At 40.2% G+C, this 26,416-nt stretch overlaps 1 protein-coding gene across 1 annotated transcript in view; it reads left to right on the top strand.

The window, feature by feature from the left end:
* Positions 1 to 359: 359 nt before the first annotated feature.
* Positions 360 to 26,416, top strand: part of Eif2s1 (eukaryotic translation initiation factor 2 subunit alpha) — a 27,085-nt gene continuing 1,028 nt past the window's right edge. Inside the window, exons 1-7 of the mRNA XM_028876102.2 lie at positions 360 to 483; positions 5,220 to 5,461; positions 14,535 to 14,614; positions 16,936 to 17,087; positions 21,836 to 21,942; positions 23,347 to 23,444; positions 25,373 to 25,516. Of these exons, the coding sequence (XP_028731935.1) occupies positions 5,221 to 5,461; positions 14,535 to 14,614; positions 16,936 to 17,087; positions 21,836 to 21,942; positions 23,347 to 23,444; positions 25,373 to 25,516 (822 nt within the window). The 5' untranslated portion in view covers positions 360 to 483; position 5,220. The remainder of the gene's footprint in view (positions 484 to 5,219; positions 5,462 to 14,534; positions 14,615 to 16,935; positions 17,088 to 21,835; positions 21,943 to 23,346; positions 23,445 to 25,372; positions 25,517 to 26,416) is intronic.

Consider the following 26,416-nt stretch of genomic DNA (forward strand, 5'->3'; position numbering starts at 1 on the left):
CCCGCCCGCCGGCCGCTCGCCGAGGCCGCTCGCAGCCTGTTCCGAGTGACGGATCGGAAGATCACGCCCCTCCTCCTCCTCCTCCTCCTCCTCGGCGTCCCACCACCCGTCACAGCGCCATCTCTTGGTTGAGGAAAACTTAAAGCAATCCATTCTGGAGCCAGAAACAGAACCTTACCCCTTGCTTTAAACCTTGCAAGTTCCTTCCACCCAGTCTACCGAGAACCAAGGAAACGTACTTCTCCGGTCGCCCTGCGGCTCACACCGCTCACATCAGGAGGACCGAGACTCTATGGTTCGTGGTAACGAAGGGCCTTCCCCCTCGGCGCGTGCGCAGTGGGCGGTGGGGTCCGCATGCGCGCTGGGTCGAGCGAAGCGCACGCTGAGCAGGTTCGGCGTCCGGTGCTGCTGTCCCGAGTCTCTTCGTCGGCGTTACGGAGCACGGCGTGGGAGCCCCGTCCGGGATTGACACATCCAGCTCAGGTGACTGGCCCCGCAGCTCGCTCTCCCCGGGAATTCGCTTTCGTTAGGTCCGGTGACAGGAGTGGTCGAGCGAGGCTAGGCCCCGGGCTCTCAGCCCCCCTCTCCCGTCCTTGCGCGGGAAGTGTCTGGACCCCGTCGCCACAGCCGGCCGGTGACTCCCTAGGTCTTCTCGCCAGTCCGGGGTCTGGTCCTGGGAGCCGGAAACGTGGTTGCGCGGGCGGAGGCACCCGGTGAAGGGGTTTTACAGCCTCCTTAAGGAAAAGACGCCTTGTGGTGGGGAGGCCTCTGGAGAGCGCTCCGACACCCCACCCCGGCTCAGCCCGATCGAGCGCTCTGCTTTTACCCGGCCTGAGAATTTGGGCTTTTATCCCTCCCCCCCCCCCCCCCCGCCGCCCCTAGATACTGCCAAAACTTTTCCTCTGACTCAGTGGAGATCCAAGTTTTCGCCAAAGAACCTGTAACCTAGATCACCATGTTAAAGTAAAAAAGCAGGTCCCAGTTAGTCCATAATGTGACCAGTAAGGTTGGAGGGCATTAAGTTTTCGCTCTGGTTGTGCATTTCGGTAGAGTGAATCAACCCTGGAATTGAAACTCTTGATATTAGGGGGTTTATTTGCCCTGTTCGAGCTACTGCGAGAATAGCCCTGGGATCTTTTTAATTATGGAAGCTGAAAGCCTAATATTAAGGAAAACTTTAGAGTTAAATGTGTGTTCACACTCTTGGGGCTCTTTAAGAACCTCCCACACACACACATTGAGACACACGAAATTTAGTATGCTTCAATTTTTATTACGGAAGAAACATTGTTTCTTGAAAAAAGGGTGCGTCTGATAAGTCTTGTTTTTTCTCCTTAAGTTGGGGTGGGGGCGGGGAGCTCGGTAGTTCCTCCGAAGTGTCAGTTACTTTCATGAACCTGTCCCTTTTTTCAGTGCATATGACGCCAGATGGCAGGCGCTGATCCTCTGAAGGTGTAGTTGTAGTGTTAAACTTTAGAACAGGCCTTTTCCCGACACAGGACACTTTATTTATTCCCTGTATCTGCTATGGTGACGTGACTGTACTGGTTCTAGAAGTCGAACCTACTGTTGACAGGGGTAAAGTACTGATAATGGAAGGTATTTGAAATTAACTTCGATTTTGGATAATATCTTTGGGAAAGTGGCTTTTTTTTTTAACATCAGAACATTACTGCCCGTGTGATGGTGTGTGCCTCTAATCCCACGTACAGAAGTGGAATCTTGAGTTTGAGGGGTGTCTTGGTGTACACGTCTTGAATCCAGCACTTGGGATGCAGAGCCAGGCGCCCAGGGAGCTTGAGGCCAGCCAGAGCTGCACAGTGAAACTGTCTAAAAGCGGGAAGGGAGAAAGCTTATCAATCAGTATTATCATACTGTGATATATTGAGACTTTGTAAATAAAAGACACATCAGATTTAGTGTTAAAAGACTTGGGTTTGCCTGCCCTCAGGAGGCAGAGGCAGGCAGATCTTTGTGAGTTTGAGGCCAGACTGGTCTACAAAGTGAGTTTCAGGACACCTAGGGAGGGCTGTTACACAGAAGAAGTCTGTATTTTTAGTATTTATGTATTTGTCCTTGAATTATTGAAGTCATTTAATATTTATGTTCCTTGGTTTCCTGTTAGTTCCTTCTCTGTGCGTTTTTCATAGTGCCTTGTAGTCCTAGTTTGTTTTCCTACTAGTACTTAATTCCCTAGGGAAGATTTTTGGGTCCGTATTGTTTGGTACTTAGTAGTGACTACCCAAAATTGTGAAATGAAAAAGTCAGAATACTTTGAAAATTATGGAAAGGACTGAATAAATGCTTGATTTCTGTTTCATTGACAGAATAAGAATGGGCTTTTAAAAATTGTTTTTAGAAAGTTACTAGCATTTCATAAAGTGATTTAGAAAGTCAACCAATATAACAGGAATTCCTTTGTAGTTTTGGGCTACTTTCTTTGTACTGTAAGTAATGTAGCATTAGCAGTGTTCAATTATTTACATCTTGGAAAAAAAAGATTGTGCCTTCTAAAGTAGCAGCTGTATCTCCCTTCTGTGTTCTCTTAGCCTGCTGCTTGTATTCTTCAACCAGCAGATTAAGTCAAAGCATCACCTTTACTATTTGGGGAAATTTGCTGAATAAATATGATTAACAGCTGTTAAATCTCCTGAAATTGTTCCACATTTATTCATTGAAAGTCTGTTTAATTCTCAAGTTCTCTATATACCAGTATTTGAAAACTTCTGCACCCCCCCCCCCTTTAAGAGAAGCACTGTTTAAAAATGAAACAACTGTTTCCAAATGGGTAATTCTAGCTGAGGGTTGGATTTCTTTTGTTTACTAAATCCCTGTTTTGTTGAGCTGCAAGAAAATGAGCCTGGCACACGTTACTTTTGTGTGCTAAACAGTACTGTTAGTTCTGTCCTGATAGTTTAGCCTAAGTTGTGGTGTGTTTCTAACACAGAATATGTATATTAATACTGCTTTTTGTTTATTAGGTGTTTCTAGTTGTGATATTTCTTAATAATGTATCCAGATTTTAAGAGCACAGACTGATTCAAAATTTAATAGGCTCAAATCTTGACTTTCACTGCATATCAGTATATAAAGGAGCGAGTTGCTCAGCCCGCCCCTCTATTTCCTTATCTACAAATAGAGAGAACTAGAGAGAAAGTGGTACCTCACAGAGCTAGGCAGTGGACTAGGATCATGTAATAATAGCCCTACCTGATATAAGCATGTGTAAGTCCCATATACATGTTCCCGTTTGGTAGTAGAAATATGTGCATGTCAGGTAGTAGTTTTCAAACCCTACCGGGACAGAACTTTGTTGTTCCTTATGCTGGGTTAGAGTCTCATTCTTGGTTGGTTGGTTGGTTTCTTTCTCTGGGTAACCCTGGCTGTCCTGGAGCACACTCTGTAGACCAAGCTGGTCTCAAACTCAGAAACCTGCCTGCTTCTGCCTTCTGGGTGCTGGGATTAAAGGCATGTGACACTAAACATGGCTGAGTATCTAATTCTGTTGATGCCTTAGTCCCAATTAACAAGGAAGTAAGTCACTAAAATTTCACAATGAGTTCCTTAGGCCTTCAGGTGCTATTTGCTACCTGTCTTCTGAGCTCTGACACAGTAAGTAGGTTGTGATTAATAGGAAAACATAAAAGTCCTCAGCTACAATTAAAGTCTGAGGACTTCCTTTTTAAAGTATAGTGCTAACTGGTAGGAATTTCAGCATATGGGTCACTAAAGAGATGGTGCTGGAAATTGGGTGGATCAAAGGGAATAATTTTGAATATTGTTAATGGATGGAGATTAAAAGACACTTGAGCTGTGGAGATTTATAGGGCTCTTCTCAAGATTATGCATATTTGTTAACAAAATAAAAATAGAAGGACTGGGGTAGAGCTTAGTGGCAAAGTACTTCCCTAGCATAGGCAAGACCCTAGTGTCTCGAACTGTTGGAGACTAATACAGCTTAAAAATTATGACTGTGGATTAATTACTTGTTTTAAAAACAGAGACAGGGTTTCTCTGTGTAGTTTTGGCTGTCCTTGAACTCACAGTGATCCGTCTGTCTCTGCTCCCAAGTGCCGGGATTAAAGGCGTGTGCCATGGGTGTTATGTGCTTGAAGTGCCCACAAAGGCCAGAAGAGGACATCAGATTCCCTTGAACTGTATTTACAGATGGTTGTGAGCAGAGTGTGCTAGAAACCGAACCTGCATTTGCTCTCAACCACTGAGCCATCTCTCCAGCCCCTTAATAAATTTTTAGGTTGTGATTCTGTAGTTTTTGCTGCAGTGATAATAGACTAGGGGTGCAGTTCATGTGAGGCAAGTAAGAAAGGATTTGCTACTTGAGTAAATAGGAACTTAGCTCAGTCCGCAGCATACAAAAAGGACTGGTTAGAACATTTACCATATTGGTTAAGGAATAGTCTTCCCTTTGTATGCTGTGTGGTAGGGGATGCCATCTGAGCTGACTTAGAGAAAGAGTAGCTTAGTAATGTTAGAAACCGTGTTATAGTGATGCCTCCTGGTCTGTGGTAGTTCTTTTTTTTTTTAAAGATTTATTTATTTAATATATATATGTATGTATATATATATGTATATATATACGTGTGTGTGTGTGTGTGTGTGTGTGTGTGTGTGTGTGTGTGTGTATGAGAGGGTGCCAGATCTCATTACAGATGGTTATAAGCCACCAAGTGGTTGCTGGGAATTGAACTCAGGACCTCTGGAAGAGCAGTCGGTGCTCATAACCTGTGAGCCATCTCTCCAGCCCCCTGTGATATTTCTTAAATGTTGGGTGCTGATTTACTGTGTTTGGGGGTTGTTTTTGCTTTGCTTTTGCTTTAGGATAGTATCTAGCTGTATATAGCCCAGGCGGTCTTCAAACTTGTGATCCTTCTGGCTCAACCTCCAGAGCCTTGGGATTACAGGTATGCACCACGATGTCCTACTTAAGTGGTAATATTAAAATAGTGTTTTACTCTTGACATATTCCTTTAATCCTTAGATCTCACAGCACTTTATAGATAGTCATTATTTTTTATGGTTCCTCTGAAAGTGATTATCTCAGCATTACAAAACTATGGAGCAAATAAAAACTAAAATTTGGTTCCTGGGTATCTGTCCATTTTGGAGACTAGTGTCTATTTCCTTTGTTGTGTTCTTTCATTGACAGGGTCTACAAAATTCACTTTATTTATTTATGTATTTGTTTGTTTAAATTGCAGAATGCCAGGTCTAAGTTGTAGATTTTATCAACACAAATTCCCTGAGGTGGAAGATGTAGTGATGGTAAATGTAAGATCCATTGCTGAAATGGGAGCTTACGTCAGCTTGTTGGAATACAATAACATTGAAGGCATGATTCTTCTTAGTGAATTGTCCAGAAGACGTATCCGTTCTATAAACAAACTGATCCGCATCGGCAGAAATGAGTGCGTAGTTGTCATTAGAGTGGACAAAGAAAAAGGTAAGTGAGAAAAGTAAGAAATATGAATTGCAAAACTACAATGCTCCCTGTTTAAAAAACTTGTTTAAAAGTATGTATTTTAAAATACACTGTCATTAAACTACCAAAATTCTTTTACATGCAAAGTTGTTGAAGGGCTGGGGAGATAGCCAGTCAAGGAAGTGCTTGATATACTAGCTTGGGGAGGGTGAGCTCAGTCCCAGAACAAAAGGCTAGGTTTGGAGGCCCAGGCTGGTAATCCCAACCCTGGGTTGATGAAAAGTCTAGGGCTTCATGACCAGCCAGCTGAACTTACTGAGTTCCTGGCCATCAAGAGACCAATCTCAAAATCAAACCACTCCCGAGATTCTCCTATAGCTTGACTCACATGTGGCATACATGTGTACACACACATGCAATCACATGAACATACCCACATCTGCATATGCACAAGCCTAGTTTCATTTGTCTAAAATTTTAAATAAAACATCTTTAGAGGGTACCAATTAGCTAAGTAAAAAAAAACTTTTACTGTAGTAGTAGTAGTTTAATAAGTACATTCCAGAGTTAGTTTTGTGGCCAAATAACTTGAAATTTTTCAATATTTATAAGGATTTTGGTAATTAACTCATAATCCAAAAGAAAGAACCCTAGAGTAGTAGTCAATTCATCTGTGTTTGTAAGGGAGGCCCTTGGGAGGCGTCTGCTCAGAACACATAGACAGCAAGTTCTCAGCACAGAGGAGATTTATTAAGGGGGGGGGGGGCTGCGCCTCTGGATAGGGCAAAGGCAGAGAGCAGGTGTTTTTGCAGGAGTAGGTTTTTAAGGAGAAAAAGAGCAAATCTGTGTTGAGATGAGTTGTTAAGTCCTGATTGGACAGGTTAGCCAAATAGTGAGTTTTGATTACTAGACCTTTGTCTAGGAATGAGTTGGTGGCCAAATAAGGGACTAGACCTTGGGGGTAATCTAATGGTTCAGTGAGGGAGAGGAAGAAAGGGCAAAACCTGTCTGCAATACTTGGGCCTGATAGGAGCCCTTCTTTATTAGTAGACTTGAATGTGTTTGGTGTTTTTTTCTTGATTTAAAATTAAATTAGCAGTGAGATAACTGGGTAAACATAGATGTGAGATAAAAGTGAATGGGTTTCAGGAATTTGTATTTATTTATTTTTCAAGAGGGTTTCTCTGAGTAACAGCCCTAGCTGTCCTGGAACTCAACTCTGTAAATCAAGCTGGTCTTGAATTCACAGAGATCCGCCTGCATCTGCCTCCTGAGTGCTGGGATTAAAGATGTGCGCCACTTCCTCCAGGCGATTTTAGGAATATTTTGTATAAGCTTTGGAAAAGAATTATGCTGTGTACATACATACATACATACATATATACAACTAAACTCCAGTATCTCTGGTAGTTAGAATGTTTGTGTCATCCCCTTACCTGTAGATCCTACAAAATCTTTCAGACAGTGCTTAATGAATATCCATTTTCTTTTTTACTCATCTTTTTCCTGGATTCCATGTAAATCATACAGTCCTATTAAATAGGTACTGGCTTTAGCAAACTCACTGTAATTCATTAGTTGTTAGTTTCAGGTCAGCTGATTACTGTCAGGAGTAAACAACTACATACCTATGATGACTAGACTTGTTTTTTTAATCTCCCCTACTGTTGAGTTTGCTGGCACATTCTCAGCTTTAAGTCTAAACATCGCTGCTCCAAAACAATAAGAGCCAACTACTGCCTTGTTTTGTAATTCTTTATTACATAAGACACCTGCAAAGGAATTAGGTGTATTTTCAGATACCATCAAGAAGGATATTTCAGAAAAATACAATAGATATATGTAAGATTATTTCTATGGCAGAACCTTTTTGCACTGTGTTAATTTAAAACAAGAAGCAATTAAAATGTAGATTGGTTAACTCTGTTGGCATTTTTATTTAGAATGAGATCTGACGGTTCTAATGTGGGAAGGACTCTGAGGTAATAATAAAAGCAAAGTACAAAAGAGCCTATAGAGGGTTTGTTTCAGTTTTATTTATTTACTTTTAATGTATATGGGTGTTGTGCCTACATGTATGCCTGTGCACCACCTGCCTGCCCAGTGCCCTCAGACACCAGAATAGGGCATTGAATGCCGTCGAATTGGAGTTACAGACAGTTGTGAGCAGTCATGGGTATGCAGGGAATCAAACCCAGGTCCTCTAAAAGAGAAGCTAGAACTCTTAACCACTAAACCATCTCTATAGCCCAGGACATCTTATGTTTTGGGGTTTTTGTTTGTTTGTTTGTTTTGTTTTCCAATACAGGGTTTCTCTGTGTAGCTCTGACTGTCCTGGAACTTATTCTGTACACCAGGCTGGCCTCAAACTCAGGGATCTGCTTGCCTCTGTCCCTGGAGTGCTGGTACTAAAGGTATGTACTGCCATGCCCAACAAGGAGATCTGTTTTTAATATGAGAATGTTAGATCCTACAAGACTTTTACCAATAGCTGTAAACTCCAGTTTAAAATCAACTGTATATGACAAGGTGAAATCAAAAGCTGTCCAAAACTGAAAGTCCACACTTGGAAGAAAGGAGCTGTGCTGGATCAGTTTTCTGTCTTTGTGTTTTTTCCCCAAGTGCATACTCAAGATGCTTCAAGTACAGCACCTAAGATCCTGCTATAAAACTTGGTTTAACCACGGAAAGCCCTAGATGGACACAGCAAATAAAAAATGATAATAATGATCAAGAATAGAGCGGGAGTATAGAGCAACCTGTGGTTCACGACCCCTTTGGGGTCAACTGACCCTTTCATGGGGGTCGTCTAAGACCATCGGAAAACACAGATACTTACATTATGATTCATCACAATAGCAAAATTACAGTTATGAAGTAGCAACAGAAATAATTCTATGGTTGGAGGTCACCACAACAAGAGGAATTATATGGTCGCTGCATTAGGAAGGTTGAGAACCACTGGATTAGGAAAAGTCCATAAAAGAAGAGCCCCTAGTCTTTAAATTCTGCCATTCTGCCTCAGTCTTTGTGACTCCTGAATTGATAGACAGGTAGCCTTCAAGCATCCAAAATCTGAAGATCACAGTTGTTTCCTATTTGAGTCCATTTTCAGTTCAAATAGTTAATTCTGATGAAACAACTTCAAAAAAGTATATATATACTTAAAGGGAATATATAGTAATCCAGAGCCTATCCTAAATAATCTTCATAGTGTCAAAGATATGTCCAAAACTGTTGGGGAGGGGGGCGCAAGAAAAACAAAACAAGGCCAAGGAGTAGTTTCTAAGGGCTGATCCAGAGGCAATCCAAGTTTAAATTTGGTGACAAGAATGTTTAAAATGATTGCTATGCTACCCAAACACATTAGGAAAATTAGCCAATCTAAAGGACAGAAAATATTGGGGAAAAGAATACAGATAGAACATCAGCAACCATCTAGAGTCAGAAGTACTATACCAGTAGACGAGAGGGGCAGGAAGTGTATTTGAAAAAAAACAATGTTAGGCCCATGCCTGCCTAGGTTATAGTGAGATGCCCCCTCCCCCCCCCAAAAAAAATCTAGTTTCCTATAATTGTTGAAAATCAAATGCTCAGTTTACAGACTGGAAAAGACTCATAGGTTTTTATAGTATAAATGATAATAAAACTGCACATAAGCACGTCCAGACATTGTGGGGACACACACACACAAAAAAACAATACATAGTATGTAGGGGTGGAGATACAAAGTACTCTGGTGTACTCAGAAATCACTAATAGATGTCAGGCCTTGGAAAGAACAAAAAAAAGTCGTTAGAATTGTGTATCCAGTAATAAAAAATACCAAACAACGAAAGTCAAAATGGAGATATTTTCATGTGAAGCTAGGAATTTACTGCCAGATAGAACTGCATTAAGGAAAAAGTAATACTCTAGGCTAGTCTTGTGGTCCCTCAAATGAATTTAATTTTAAAATACTCTTTTTCTCCCTTTCTCTTAATTTCTTTACAATGCATTTAGTTGTTTTATTTTTGCCATTAAAGATGTAAATTTATGAAAGTCACTGAGTGATAACTGGAGGAGAGCCGTGTCTTCAAAGGAGATTTTCTCTGGGAAGGCATGTCATGATATGCATGGCAACTTGGGCAAGCCCTAGTTTGAGAGAGGCGGCAGAAGGAGCCCTAAGAGAAACCAGCATAGTTATTTGGCTTGATTGTTGGTAGTGATGGCAGGAGCAAGCGGTGTCTTATTATATTAGCCTAGGTTGGCCTCAAATTCACAGTCCTGCCTCCCTACTGAGGTTATAGACATGAGCTACCTACCATACGCACCTTCCAGTATGCTCTTTGATTCTGGCAGCGTGCAGTGACTCACAGACCTACCTGGCCAGTTTGAATAATCCTGGAAGGAGTTGGGATAAAAGGGTTGCCAGTAAATTATCTAATTCCTTCTGACTTGATAAAGGGTAAGTACAATATTGATATACTTTGTAAAAATATGTAGATTCCAGATTGGGTAGTTCATATAATACAAACCCATTGCTAACTCTTCTAAGAATTGGCTGGCCCTCAGAGAGTCTTTCTCACTCAAATTATTGAGACCACAAGTATAAGAAGAACATCAAGAATACATAGGTACGTGCATGGTGGTCCATATCTTTAATTCTCAGGAGGCAAGAAGTAGGCAGATCTCAGTTTGAGGCCAGCCTAGTCTACAGAGTTAGTTCCAAGACTGTCGGACTACACAGAGAGACTCTGTCTCAAAAAAAAAAAAAAAAAAAAAAAAAAGTAGGGTATTGGTGGTGTACCTATAATCCCAGCACTTGGGAGGCAGGGGCAGGTGGATCTCTTGAATTGGGGGCTAGTCTGGTCTACTGACAATAAGCAGGATGTATATTGTAATCCTTGAAACAACCACTAAAAATGAAAAGATTCATCAAAAGGCCATTGATAGATGAGAACTACACTTATCTGTGGGCATAAGTATAAATATTTACAATGTAGGTAGGAATTATACTAGTTTAATAAAGTAGTGGTGGTAGGTTCTCCTCTAAGGCTATCTAATACCAGGTAGTCAGACCTGGAATCATATACATACAAGTAACATTTTACAGGTTACTGAACAGGTTGTGTTTATATACTTAGAAATATGTGTATGTGTGCAACAACACAGAAAAAGAGACTGTATCTGAGAGAGAACACACAGGTGGGATACGTGGAAGGGGTGAAAGGGAAGAAAGGGATGGGACAAAACGATGTAATTGTATTTTAGTTTTTAAAAAGCCGGTGATAGGGGCTGCAGAGAAGGCTTGGCAGTCACTGGCTGCTCTTCTAGAGGACCTAGATTCAATTCCCGACACCCACATAGTGACTAACAACCATCTGTAACCCCAGTTCCAGGAGATCCAACACCCTCTTCTGGCCTTAGAGCACCAGGCATGCGTCTGGTGCATAGATACACATATAGGCAAAGTACCCATACAAATAAAATTAAAAAGTACTTCTAAAAAAAAAAAAAAATCTTGACTATACTAAGTTTACTTAGAAGATGGGAGAAAAATGAAAACCAAGTTGGGGAAAAGGAAAGCAAATACTTTGAAGTATAGATCTGAATCCTGTTACATTAATAATTATACTAAATATAAGTCAAACACGTATTCCAATTAAAAGGCAAAGATTCGTAGGCTAGATTTAAAAAGCAAGACCCAACAGTAATACTGCCTACAGGAGACTTTACTGAAAATAAGTAGATGGAGCCAGGCATATTGGTGCATGCCATTAATCCTAGCACTTGAGACAGACGATTTCTGAGTTCAAGGCCAGCCTAGTATATGAAGTAAGACCTGTCTCGTGGATGGATGGATCATAGATGTGAGAGAGATGTTATGCTGACATAGTAACACTAGAATATCTGTTAATGCCAGATAAAGTAAGCGAGAATTAAGCAGGGACATTTTGTAATGATTAAGACATTAAGTGGAATATGAGTTGAAGATGCGTTACATTCATCCGTGCTGTGGAATATTTGTTTAATGATACAAAGATATGTTGCATTCTTTTATGTTGCATTTGTTTAATTCTGTAAAGTTAACGTGTTACTTTGCCTGCCTAAAACACATGATTGGTCTAATAAAGATCTGGACAGCCACTAGCTAGGCGGGAGAAAGGATAGGCAAGGCTGGCATGCGGAGAGCATAAATAGGAGAAATCTAGGGAAGAGAAGAGTGAGGGGGAGGAGCAAGAAAAGGACAGGAGGATGCCAGGGGCCAGCCAACCAATCAGACAGCCACCCACGAGTAAGAAGCAAAGGGAGATATATAGAATAGCCCATAGTTTAAAAAAAAAAAAAAAAAAGCGGGATTATTTAAGTTAGAAAAGCTAGCTAGAAACAAGCCAAGCTAAGGTTGGGCATTCATAATTAAGAATAAGTCTCAGCCGGGCGGTGGTGGCGCACGCCTTTAATCCCAGCACTCGGGAGGCAGAGCCAGGCGGATCTCTGTGAGTTCAAGGCCAGCCTGGGCTACCAAGTGAGTCCCAGGAAAGACGCAAAGCTACACAGAGAAACCCTGTCTCGAAAAACCAAAAAAAAAGAATAAGTCTCCTGGGCTGGAGAGATGGCTCAGGGGTTAGGAGCACTGGCTGTTCTTCCAGAGGTCCTAAGTTCAATTCCCAGCAACCACATGGTGGCTCACAACCATCTGTAATGAGATCTGGTGCCCTCTCTGGCCTGCAGGGATATATTACACTTGTATGTGTAATAAATAAATCTTTTTTTTTAAAGAAGATTAAATCTTGTATTTATTTGGGAGCTGGATGGCAGGCCCCCAAAGAGTTTAAAAAAAAACAAAAAACCTACAAATAGTCATCAATATATATGTGCCCAATAGATATTAGTGATGTGAAGTAAAAATTTTTAAAGTAGGTGAGTAGATAATTATAGTTAGAGGTTTAGATAACTTTTGACTAGTTAATTTAAGAGCTATATCAGGCTGCACAGTGATGCTCCGCGCCTCTAATCCTAGCACTTGGGGAGCAGAGGCAGGCGAATTTCACTGAGTTCCAGGACAGCCAGGGCTACACAGAGAAACCCTATCTCGAAAAACCAAAAGAAAAGGGGTGGGTGGGGGAGATGCATTACAAATGTTGAACAATTCATAGAACACTATACCCACAAAAAAATGGAATATACATTTGTTTTAGATTGCATGTCATACTCACTAAAATAGTAAGTTGGGCCATAATAGAGCTTTGAGTAAATTTAAGAGGGTTGAAATCATATGTTCTCTTATCATATTGAAATTTGTTTGAATCATTATCATTGTATCTTGAGAGGAGAAAGCAAACATTTGCTAAATTGAGCACCCATGTATTAAGGCTGCAGGGAAATTCTATGTTATTGCTTATGTTAGAAAAGATTAAAGACCTAAAATGATTAGGTTTTTAATTGAAGAGAAAATGAGAGAGTCTGGGCATGTACCTCAATGGAAGGGCCTTGCTTAGAATATGATGATTTGGGTTTGAGCTCCAGCACCAGGAATGAGTAGAGTTAGGGGTGTCAGGAAAAGAAAAGACTTTGTATACAACAGTGTATAAAGTAGTAAAGCAGGATCAAATGGAGCCAGGTATGGTGGCACACACCTTTAACCCCAGGACGAAGAGGCAATTTGTTTTAACATTCAAAATTAATGTGTGCTCTTACTTATGCATTTGGTTATCAGCAAGGTTACAAAAGCAACTGAGTGGTAGAAACATTGTCTTTTTATTTTAATAATGCTGGGACTGGAGAGATGGCTCAGCAGTTAAGAGTACTGGTTATTCTAGAGGACCTGGGTTCGATTCCCAGCACCCATATGGCAGCTTACAACTGCCTGTAACTCTACCTCCAGGGGATCCAATACCCTCATACAGTCATAGATGTAGGCAAAACATCAAGGCACGTACAATAAAAATAAATCATTTAAAAAATAATAATGCTGAGACAATTGGATGTCCATACACTAAAAAATATGAAGCATGATTCATAAATACTACCTTTAAAAAAATAACCTAAAATCATAGACCTACATCAGAGTGAAACTAGCACTTTTAGAAGAAGGCATAAAAGTAAATTTTTACAACTTTTTGCTGTAATTTCTTAGATTAAAACTAAAAAATAATCTGTGAGAAGAAAAATTGATAATTTGGACTTCAGCGTTAATAAAGACTTGGGTTCTTTGGGAAATACTGTTAAGAGAATTAAAAAGATAAAAGAAATTTTGTGTGTGGATTTTTAATTGTGGTCTCATGACTTTTGTTCTAGCCAGGCATAGAATTGTAGATGTGTCCATGGTCTGGGTATTTGACGAATTTTGTGATCTTTCTGGAGTCCTGATTTCTCGGGGTTAAAAGGCTGCATCTCTGGGAAAGAGCACCTACCATGCAACAGATTGTTGTATAGGTTTTAAGGGTGCTTTAGTGCTGCCGTCTGGGTAGAACAGTCATTCAGAAGATGGCAGTGTTATTTCTGTTGAAGGTCAACTCTCTTTGGTTTGGTTTTGAGACAGGGTTTCTTGTGCTGAGCTGGCTTTAAACCTACCTTTGACCTGCACCTTCTAAGTTCTAGAATTAACAGGCATATGCCGCCACACCTGATTTGACAATAGCCTCTTTTTTTTTTTTTTTTTTTTGGTTTTTCGAGACAGGGTTTCTCTGTGTAGCTTTGCGCCTTTCCTGGAACTCGCTTTGGAGACCAGGCCGGCCTCGAACTCACAGAGATCCGCCTGGCTCTGCCTCCGGAGTGCTGGGATTAAAGGCGTGCGCCACCACCGCCCGGCGGACAATAGCCTCTTAATCATAGTACTCAACTGTCTGGATGCTTGGGGGAGTCATTTAAGTACCTTTCAATTAAATAATTGAAAATTATTCCTTCCAAAATAATAATAATAACGACCCTATGATAAAAATGTTTCTGAAATTTTATCTAAATTTCTCATCTTATAGCAGTATTTTGTCAATATGGTTTTAATGGGGATAATTGTAAGCTTCTCAGTCAAATACATTTGCTTATAAAATTGTTTCTAATTATATGTTTACACTTGAACAAATAACGTTTATTTTAAAATATTTTCATACAGGATATATTGATTTGTCAAAAAGAAGAGTTTCTCCAGAGGAAGCAATCAAATGTGAAGACAAATTCACAAAATCCAAAACTGTGAGTTGATTTTCTTTGTTAAGCTTTATTTATTTTATGTATATGAGTGTTTTGCCTACATGTATGTGTATGCACTATGGGTGTGTCTGGTACTCAAGGAGGTCAGAAGAGGGTATCAGACACTTTGGAACTGGAGTTTTAAATAGTTGTGAGTGCTGAGAATTGAACCTAGGTCTTCTACAAGACCAGTAGTGCTCCTGCCAACTAAGTAGTCTTTCCAGCCCCTAAATCTCTGTTTTTAATGACATTGTTTCTGGTTTCTTTGCTTTTTATTAGTGCTTTGTTCTTTTCTGTTGTGTGGGTTCCTATCCTAAAATAAAATACCAAGACAATGTTTGAATAAAAAGTTTTAATTTTGGTTAATACAATGTCATAGTTGGACACCTGAAAAGCAGGCCTCCAGGTGCACCTGTGAGGGAATGTCTTGGTTTAGGTTCATTCATGTGTCTTATTTGTGAGTGGGGCCATTTCCTGGCGGGGGATCCTGGCCTATATGAAGTAGAGAGGGCAAGCTAAGCACTAGCCTGCCTGCATACACTGATTCATACTCTATTGTTGACTGCTAATGTGACCAGTTTTCTCATCTGCCTCTGACTTCCCTGGTGTTGCAAGCCAAATAAACCTCTCTCCCTTATGTTGCCTTTGTTAGTGGATTTTATCCCAGCAACAGAAAAGAAACTAAGATGCCCAGTAAAATAAAGATCCCTAGTCCATCAGAGCATGATCCAGATCTCTCCTTTCATTTTATGTGTTTACACATCTGAAGCATGTAAAATAAATGTTGTTGTTGTTGTTGTTGTTTTGTAAAACCTCTTTTCAGTAAGACTTGTCATTCGGAACTAATAACCCCTTTGGCATTACATGACTACATACTAGAAATGCAGATTTTGAAGTCAGGTATAGTGGTACATGCCTTTATTTCCAACATTTGAAATCAGCATAGGAGTTTGTTGTCAGCTTGATTTACGCAGTACCACTGTGTCTCAAAAAGAGAGACTAGGATTGTAGTTGAGAGGTAAGAGCATTTACTTAGGATAGAGAAGGCCCTGTGTTTGATTCTTTATATTGTCAAAGAAATAAAGGTATAGCCAGGCAGTGATAGTGCACGCCTTTAATCCCAACACTCAGGAGGCAGAGGTAGGCTGATCTCTGTGATTTCCGGCACTAGTCTGGTCTACAAAGTGAGTTCCAGGACAGGCTCCAAAGCTACACAGAGAAACCCTGTCCCGAAAAACCAAAAAAGAAAGAAAGAAAAAAAAAAGGGTGTTACCTTGGTCCTGTTTGTAAAGCGCTGCTCTAGGAAATTTGCATGTTTCTGGTCTCATTAGGACACTGTCAAATTGAGTATTTGCCTGGAACAGTGTTGTGTACTTACAGTCCTACCTACATGGGAAGCTAAGACAAGTTTTGCTTCAGCCTAGTCTGGGCAATAAAGCAAGCCTATAGCTCATAAAACAACAGCCTAAACAAGAGTTTGTTCCCGGTCTGATAAAATGAAACGAGCAGTATAGGACCCTTTCTTAGTCAGTTTTGAAGTGAAATATGAACTTTTTTATTTTGTTTGTTTGTTTGTTTGTTTGTTTTGGTGTTTGTGTGTATGTGCCATGGTACACATGTAGAGGTTAGAGGACACTTGTGGGGACCAAGTCTCTGCTTCTACCATGTGGGTTCTGGGGATTGGACTCTGGTTGTCCCTCTTAACATATTTCATTTCAAAACTGACTAAGAAAGGGTCCTAAACTGCTCATTTCATTTTATCAACCCGGGAACATACTCTTGTTTATGCTGTTGTTTTATGAGATATAGGCAACTCTATCCACTCACGGAGCCATCTTCCTAGCTCATGAGATAACTTCTTAGATATTTTTCTCTAAATTTGTATTTTCTAGGGAGATTGATGGGTAAGTAAATGGAAGGATAATTATTAAATAATAACAGCAAAAGAAATATTAAAATCTCAATTGGTTCTATGCTCTCATAACAGTTTTCTCCTTATAACAGTGTGGTTTTGTATATACTTGATCTATGCAAGAGCTCTCTTAGTAAGGAAAGATACTAAGGGCCTTGTTGCAAGTGTAACAAATTCAGAGATGTTAATTTGTTTGAATGCCCCAAGTTGTGTCATGTTTCTACTTGTTATACTCACTTCAGTTAATTATTATGAAGTAGTGAATATTTCTTTATGGAGAAAGAACTTACAGTTAGAGATGCTATTGTTCAGGAATTATTGGAGTAAAATTATATTTTCCGCCAGAATATAACAGTGCCTCTTCTTTGGCTATCTAATTTTCAAATTAATGAGTTCTTCGTTTTGTACCTAGGTTTATAGCATTCTTCGCCATGTTGCTGAGGTACTAGAATATACCAAGGATGAGCAACTGGAAAGCCTGTTCCAGAGGACTGCCTGGGTCTTTGATGACAAGTACAAGAAACCTGGATATGGTGCTTACGATGCCTTTAAGCATGCAGTCTCGTAAGAACACCTTGATTCTGCCTTTATGTCTCACCTGCTAAGTATTAACACACAGGTTGATTACCTAACCTCTAGTCATGCAACACCCATATATTAGGTCCTTGTCAAAGTTAGCTTTAAAAATACTTCTATATAGAAGGCCTGTGATGTGGGCCTATCCTATCTGGTCCAGTATAGTTTTCATATGCCGTATTTACTTGGTGTCATCTCACACTACTTCCTTGTAAATTTCCATTCCAAGTCATTGGATGATTTCAGGACCAATGTGGACGTCTCATCCAAAATAGTGCAGTGTTAGGACCTTCATCCCATGCCACATTAACTTACCTTCCATGTGGCCTCACAATGGACCTTTTAAACTAGGTTAGCTTTGCCTTTAAAAAGCTGTAGTTCATAGGTTTTGGTCTTTCCCTGGGGTCCTACTGTATTTCTTCTTAAATTCTTAGGTATTAGGCTCTGGCTCCAGACCTGTTTTTCCTTGTGTCTGTGGCCTCTCCTTTCCTGACTTTGTCAGCTAACATGCAGTCTTCATGAGATGTCAGTTCAATAACTTTCTTGCCAGTAATAGAGCTTTTGCTGTGTCTCCTCTTAAAGATTTATTCATTTATTTATTATGTATACAGAAGAGGGTGCCAGATCTCATCACAGATGGTTGTGAGCCACCATGTGGGTGCTGGGAATTGAACTCAGGACCTCTGGAGAGCAGTCGGTGGTCTTAACCTCTGAGCCATCTCTCCAGCCCTGTTTCTCCTCTTATATCCAGTCTTCAGTTAATAACTCCCAGCTTCTCTGCAATTGTAGATGACTGACTACTGCTAGAAAAAGTAGTCATTTGGTGTCTGTGTGTTCAGGGTCTCAGCTCAGCTGTGTCTTTGTTGCTGCCCACATCTCTGCTCTTGGCCAGTTCCTCTCCCCATTTTTGTGGTGGCTTTTTTAGAGTTTCTCAGTGTTCTTCCTCAGAAACCCTCCTAGTCACTCACTCTTGGTCATCTTCCCTGTACCCATCTTCTTCTAGACCATTTGATCACATCATTTCTCCTGTGCTCCTGGGCTTCGTGCCCTTTCAGCTCAGACCAACTCTACAGCCTACTAACCCTAAAAGCTCCTTTGCTTGGATCTTCAGCCTTTTTCTTTATTAATTTCTGCCTTTATCCTAAAAATATTCTAGTTTTCTCCATTTAAGTCAAAACACGACTTCTCATCTTTCCCTTGACTCTCTTGTAGGCAGCATCATGCCCTCTCTAGTAACCATCTACCTGTCCCTGCTTGCTGTCTCTACATCTTTTCCTCCTGTTCCTTCATAAATGATAATGCTGCATGAACTCTCCCCACTGTTCATTCCCAGCCCCTGACTGCTGACAGCTGGTTTTCTCAGCCTTTAGAATGAGAGAGGAAGATTAGGCCTGTCATAATCCCCAGCATACCAAATTCCCTGGTGTGACTCTGTATATGTGAGATGTTGTAAGAGAGAGGAGAAAAATAATAGCTAGCAGTTCCATAATCCTAGCATCCTATGATGTATGTGGTCTTGTCCTTGTGCTATAATTGAAGAAACTGAGGCAGATGTCAATTTGTTCAAGGCCACACGTTCCAAAGTTTGTGTCATCAGTATTTAAGCCCAGGCATACTGTTTCCATCGGGCTCTTGTACTGTTCACCCTTCAGTGCTATTTATCCTTCTACTCGATTAGTCAATAGTTTTTTTTTTTGGGGGGGGGGTTGTATGGGATATAGAATCCAAGGCACAAACATATACCACACAGTTACTCAGCCACAGTCTAGTCAGTATGTATGCTAATGGCAAACCATCACCACCTGGCCTTGTTAACATCTTGCATTTGTTTTTCTAGCATTCTTCATTACCACTAGGTCTTAGTATGTTTTAGTTGCCTTCTCTTAACAATGTTCTCTCACTTCATCACTCAGGTAGCAGTTGTCCAGTTTTAATTAATACTGACTCTTCCATGTGTGCTTCACCTTTCTTTTAATTAAGAAACTACATTTCTAGCCTAGCCTGGTGGTGCATGCCTTTAATCCCAGCACTTAGAGCCAGAGCCAGGAGGATCTCTGTGAGTTCAAGGCCAGCCTGGTTCACAAAGTGATTACAGGACAGCTAGGGTTGTTACACAGAGAAACCCTGTCTTGAAAAACCAAAAAACTGGATTTCTGAAGTAACTGGAAACAATGTTTTTCTTCTCTCCATATCCTGTCTCCTCCCTCATCAGTAGTAAATGCCATCCTGAAGTCATTTGTGGTCAGCTTTTTCTTCTGCCGCCAGCTCACACATGATGACCCAGAGACTTCACATTAATTATGAAAGCTTGCCCTTTAGCTTAGGCTTGTCCCATTAGCTTATAACTTACATTAACCTGTTTCTGTTAATCTACAGTCTATTACATGGCTTTTTACCTCTCCTTCATTCTGTAGGTCCGTGTCTCACTGGTGGCTCTCTATGCACCTAGATTCCTTCTCCTCCTCCTTTCTCTCCTCAGAAATCCCACCTGTCCTTTCCTGCTAAGCTATTGGCCATTCAGCTTTTTATTACACCAATCACAGCAACACATCTTCACACAGTGTACAAATATTCTGCAACATTAATAATTGTATGTTATTATCACAGTTTTACAATGTACATTTTGAGCATCTCTAATCTAGAAGCACAAAAAATTACAAAATCTAAAAGTTTGCATACTAACATTATGCCACATATATGCCTGACCTGTGACAAATGATGGTTAAAATGCAGACACACTAAAGATGCTTATAAATAATGTTCTTTAATGTGTTTGTATAAGGTACAAACAGTTGTAAATGAATTTCATGTTTAGACTAGTCTCTCCTCCCAGAGATACTTCATTTGTATAGATAAATACTCCAAAATCTTGGAAAAATGCAAACTATTTCTAGTCCCAGGATTGTAATTGTTATTTTTTTACTCTTTTGGCTCTTTGCTCTTTGGGAGGCCCTGACACCCAGCTCCCAAATAATCATATGGAGGCTTATTTTTATTTATGAATGCAAAGCCTTAGCTTGGCTTGTTTCTAGTCAGCTTTTCTCCACTTAAATTATCCTGTCTATCTTTTGCCTATGGGCTTTTACCTTTCTATATACCTTTCTTTGTTTCTTACTCCATGGCTGGCTATGTAGCTGGGTGGCTGGCCCCTGGGGTCCTCCTCTGCTTCTTCGCTCCTTGGTCTCCTCCTTCCAGATTTCTCCTTATTAGAACAATCAGATGTTTTAGAGAAGCAAAGGAGCACAGCTTCACAGAGTTAAACAAATACGCGTAAAATAAGTACAACGTATCTTTGCATTATTAAACAAATGTTCCACAGCATAAACAGATGAAACACATCTTCAACTAATATTCCACAGCACAAGATTTTGCAAGTCCATAAAATACAAGTAGGATGGATAAGTTGTATATGTAAATTTTATCCATTGTTTTATCTCTCAAGTGGCATTTGGCTTTATACGGTTGAATAAGATTTTTCCATATTGAAGCTGTACCTACTTCCTCATAATCTGTGTATCATTTCATTTTGGGACTATGTACTCTATGTTCCTCTATTTTTCAAGCAGTGTTGTGAATAAATGAATGTATATTTACCTTTGAAGGTTTCTAGATTTATAAATATGTACAAACATATTTACATCTGTTTGGTTTTGCCAAATTACACTCCAAATTGGTTCTATAGTTTATGTTCCCTTAGCAACTGTCTAAGTAGATATTGCTGTTTTCCCTCATCTTCACCATCATTTGGTATATATGTCAGATTATTTCTCTTTTTGCCCTAATTTATTTACATGCCCCTGCTCATTGATGAAGTCAACAGCTTTGTATGTTTATTGATTGTAAATGTCAGTCTGTGAATTCAGTATGAGAATGTAACTATCTCTTTCAATTTGTCTTGTTACTTTGTGCAAGCTAAATGAAAAGTCCCCTATATACAGATTGTATCACTTTCCATTAAGTCCCCATGTTATTAGTTTGGATGCTTGCTCATGTTAGATCTTTTTTGCATATTATAACTTTCTGTGACATTCTGCCTCTGCTTGTTAGGGTCTACTGTTCTTCTAGTTACCCTTGTGGGGTGGTGGTAGTGTGTGTGGGGGGGTGTCAAGACAGGAGTGCTGGGATTAAAGGCATGCACCACCACCACCTAGCTCTCTCTCATTCTTTCTCTCTTCCATTTATTACCAGTGTTAGCTAAGTCCATACCTGATGTAATGATCCAGGTCTTAGACACTTGGGAGGATCAGATGAAATGCTGATTTCTGCATGAAGTCCTTCCCAACCTCACTAATTGGCATTATACCGTCCTGTCCGTGCTGCCCAAGTGTTTGTTCTTTCTAAGCTAGGTTCTAAGTCCTTGAAATAGAGTTCTAATAACACAGAAATGCTTAATTACAATAGAATGTCAGATTCACATTGAAAGGTATTAAATTGCTTATTTTAGCAAAATTCTGTTTTGATAATCAGTTGAGTGTTTTCTGTTTGTCATAACTAAGTGCTTTACCTGCATTCCTTCACTTAATACAGCAGTTCTGTGAGGCACTGTTCATCCTCAGTTTACACATTTCGGAGGAGAAAAAGAACACATAGTTAAAATTGTGTGCAAAATCAAGATTTCAACTTCCATGCTGAAACGCATGCTTTATTGTTATTTGTAGTATCCTGTAGTCGTGTGTTTGGTTCCATAGTTATTAGTAATATTACCTTGACATTTCTTGTTTTTTTTTTTTTCTCAGAGATCCATCTATCTTGGATAGTTTAGATTTGAATGAAAATGAACGAGAAGTACTCATTAACAATATCAATAGGCGTTTGACCCCACAAGCTGTCAAAATTCGAGCAGGTAAATGGCTTTTAAATGACTTTAACTGTTGTACGTGCCTAAACAAGCTGTTAAGTAATAAGACTTACCAAAATATGTGTTGCTACATCAACAACTACAAATTTTTCTAAATATTTTTCTTTTGTAACAACAGTTTTAAGGTTTGGTTTGGTTTGAGTTTGTTTTTTTGTTTGTTTTGTTTTTGGGGGTGGGGTGTTTGTTTATTGAGTGCTTTTGGGTTTTGTTTTGGCTCTTAAAATCAAACTTCATACAAGCTGGGTAAGTACTCCACCAGTCTCATACCCATCACCCAAGAAATTACTTCTACAAAAGCATAAAATATATTGGCACAAATGAAAATAGTCCTGGAAGTTCAACTAATCTTAATTTAGCCCTTTAACAAAAAGAACTAATATTTTGCCTTGGTATACAACTTAAAGTATTTCAACAGGACAGTGATATCCTTCCATGCCTCTGTATTGACCCTATATCAATCATCTGGAATATTTTCAGATATTCTTCCTGTTCAGATACAGGATCATGTGTCTAAGGCAGTAATTCTTAATCTGTGGGTCATGACCCCTCTGACGGGTTGAGTGATCCTTCCATGGGGGTCGAATATCAGATATCCTGCATATCAGATGTTTATGATTCATAACGGTAGCAAAATTACAGTTATAAAGTAGGAACAAAATTTTGTGGTTGGGGGTCACAACAACATGAGGAACTGTTAAAGGGTTGCAGGGTTAGGAAAATTGAGAACCACTGGTCAAAGGGGTAGAGGTATAAAAATCAGGGTGGAGCACATTCTTAGCATTTGTGAAGCACTAGCTAGCATCAGCCCCCAATAAAAGTGCATAGATGTTAACATTTCCTCTTAGGAAACATACCGATTTTATTAATTTTTTACAATTACAAAAATATATACTTACCCATATATACAGGTGTTCTAAAAGATTTGCTGGCTCAGCAAGTAAAGCCACTTGCCAACAAACCCAACAGCCTGAGTTGAAACCCAGGACCTACATAGTGGAAAGAGAGACCCTCCCCCATGTTATCCTCTCAGACCTCCACACAACTGAGTGTGCACCTGTACACACACGATAATTAAGTGTGATAAAGTAAAAAGAATTGTGGGGCCAAATGAGTTGCAGTTTCCAAATAGATCTAGACATTTTGCTATCACAGTGTTTGATAAGTATCTTTGTCTTTTGTAAAATGATCCTGCCTCAGTTTCCCTAGCTGAGTTCACAGGGGTGTGACCACATACCTAGCCATAGACAGATATTTTCAGCTGTGAAAATATATTTCTAATTGAGGTTAATGTCATAAGTATCTATACCTGTATAACTTCAACATCTCTGGTTCTTTTATCTTTCTTTATGGTCATTACTGGTGCTAGCTTTTGAATTTTTGTAATTTTAGATATTGAAGTAGCTTGCTATGGTTATGAGGGAATTGATGCTGTAAAAGAAGCCCTGAGAGCAGGTTTGAATTGTTCTACAGAAACCATGCCCATCAAGGTAAGATGCATTTTATCCCACCCTGCTCATCAGAACCTTGCAGTTGACCTGTGTGCTGGCAGTTGAACCCAGGGCCACTAAGTTATATTTCCAATCTCTTTCTTTTCTCTTCTCTTCTCATCTTGTCTCGTCTGTCTGTCTCTGTCAGTCTCTCTCTCTCTCTCTCTCTCTCTCTCTCTCTCTCTCTCTCTCTCTCAATTGGTCTTACTGGATAGGAAATTACAGCTCTCGGTGGTAAAGTGCTAGCCTGGCATATTCAGTGCCCAGAGTTTAATTTCTAACACCAAAAAAAAAAGGTAGCCTGGGGATTAGAGAACTACTTTAGAGGTTAAGAGCTACTGCTCTTGCAAAAGATCTGAGTTGAGTTCCAGCCCTAGAGGATCTGGCACCTCAGGTACCCATATACCACACACATGGCAGACACGGACACCGAATTTAAAGTTGTTGGGGGTTTTTTTTGTTTGTTTGTTTAATGTAAACTGGGATTTTGCCTGTTGTCTGTGTGAGGGTGTCGGATCCCTTGGAATAGGAGTTACAGACAATTGTAAACTGCCATGTAGGTGCTGGGAATTGAACCTGGGTCCTTTGGAAGAGTGGCCAGAACTCTTAACCACTGAGCCATCTCTCCAGCCCCAATGGACACATAAGTTAAAAACCGGGGGTCGGGGTGGGAGGTGTGCAAAAACCTGTCATATCTCATTTTTAAAATCTTTTTCCCCCCCTCTCCGAGTTGACTAGTCTCTTGGTGATGTTTCTAGTCAGTCTGCAGCAATGGCTTTTGTTGGTACTACCATGACAGTGAAGGGGGAGGGGTTCCTATTGTGAGTGGACCAGCAATATTCAGTCTTCTTTACAGTAAGGAGTTACAGTGCCCAGATTGTTTATAACACCTTGAGAAGGGTAACATTTCCTCAGCAACATACATTCAGCTTTGTTGAAGTTTGCCTAACTAGATAGTCATCACTCAGAATTTCTTTGTTTAGGATTTATTTATTGTCAGGCATGGTGGCACACACCTTTAATCCTAGTACTTGGGAAACAGATCTGTGAGTTCAAGGCCAGCCTACATAGTGTAAGACTTTGTCTTGGATCGGGGAGAAAACACTTATTATTTTTATTTTATGTGTGTTTGCCTGCATGTATGTACTGTGTCCATGCCTGGTGCCCACAGAGACCAGAAGAGGGCATCAGATCTTCTAGAACTGAAGTTACAGATGGTTGTGAGTCGCTGTGTGGATGCTGAGAACCAAACTGGGACCCTCTGCAAGAGTAACAAGTGCACTTAACCCCTGAACCATCTTTCCAACCCCAATTACTCATTATTCTGATGACAGTCACCCACAACACTCAATAATTATAATTCTTCATATTCAGTATTATAATGAACTATTTCTATGAACTAGATTAGATCATTGTATCAATGGTCTGTTGCTGTATATGATGGTTGGTGTTAGTTTACAGCTTGACAGATTTAGAATCCGTCTGGGCATGTCTGTGCAAGATTGGCTTAATTATGTCAGTTGAGGTACACTGACCCACCCACTGTGGATGACACCATTCTCTGAATGGGATCGTGGACTGTATAAATGGAGAGGAAACTGAAGAGCTGGGTGCATGCATTCGTTTCTGGCTTCTGGCTTCAGACATAGCATTACTAACTGCTTCAGATTCCCACTGCCTTGACTTTCCACCATGATGGACTGTGCCTTAAATTATGAGCTAAAATAAATCCTTTCTCCCATAAGTTGCTTTTATTAGTGTTTTTTTATCAACTCAGTGAGAAAAAAATAAGAGACTGTATTAATAAACTGATCTAGAAAACTGGGAGGCAAGTTGAGATGATTCCTTCACGCAGCGAATGAATAAAACAATTGTTGAGTGTCCTGGGTATGTATATTCATCACTTTATTTCTGTCTTTCTCCTTTAGATTAACCTCATAGCTCCACCCCGGTATGTGATGACGACGACAACCCTGGAGAGAACAGAAGGCCTCTCTGTTCTCAATCAGGCTATGGCAGTCATCAAAGAGAAGATCGAAGAGAAGAGGGGTGTGTTCAATGTGCAGATGAAGGTGGGATCGGCAGCTTAGTTTTCACTTTTTCTTAATGCTTTTGCTCTGTTTTTTGCTCTTGATACAGGATCCCATGTAGTCCAGGCTGATCTCTAGCTCACTGTGTAGTGGAGACTAGCCTTGCACTCCCTGATGGCTGCCTGTTTATTTAATTTTCTTTTTAGTGTGTGTGCCCAGGTATGCTGACCCATGGGTGCGCATAGGAAGGCCAGAGGTCAGTATCAGACATCCTCTATGTGTTTGGTGAGACTCACTGAACCTGGAGCTCAGGATCCCCCTGTCCTCACTCCCCTCGCTCTAGGTTACAGATACACAGCACTGTGTCCCGCTCTTTGTGTGGCTGCCAGGGTGTGAACATCAGTCCTCATTCTTGTGCAGAAAGCACTTCACCCACTTACCTACCTTTCCAGATGTCAGATGTGGGCAGCAAAATGGCTCAGTAGGTAAAGGGCCCTTGCTGCCAAGCCTGATGACCTGAATTTGTTAGAAGAAAACTAACTCCCAAAAGTTGTCTTCTCAACTTCAAAAGCACACCATGGCCTGCATTCCCACACATATAAATAAGTAAAGGCGTTGTATCAGATGAGTTGAATATAATGGGGAAATGAGACCAGGATGATTGCCTAAAGTTCAGAGCCAACCTTGTCAACATCCTGGGGCTACCTGCCCAGTCAGATATAGTTAGGAATAAAAAAGTATTAAGTATAAAGTCATCATTGGTACAGAGTATTCCTAAAAGGGGTTTTGTTGGTAATAAGAACTATTAGCACTAGACTGTCATATAGTTGGACAGACGTTTGAGCCAGTGGTATTAGGGTCTTTCCCCTCAGGGAGAAAAACAGACAATGAAAAATTTGCTAGGCATAGTGACGCAAACCTAATTTCAGCACTGGGAGGCAG

The sequence above is a fragment of the Peromyscus leucopus genome, chromosome 14, assembly GCF_004664715.2.
Source record: "Peromyscus leucopus breed LL Stock chromosome 14, UCI_PerLeu_2.1, whole genome shotgun sequence".
Lineage (NCBI taxonomy): Eukaryota > Metazoa > Chordata > Mammalia > Rodentia > Cricetidae > Peromyscus > Peromyscus leucopus.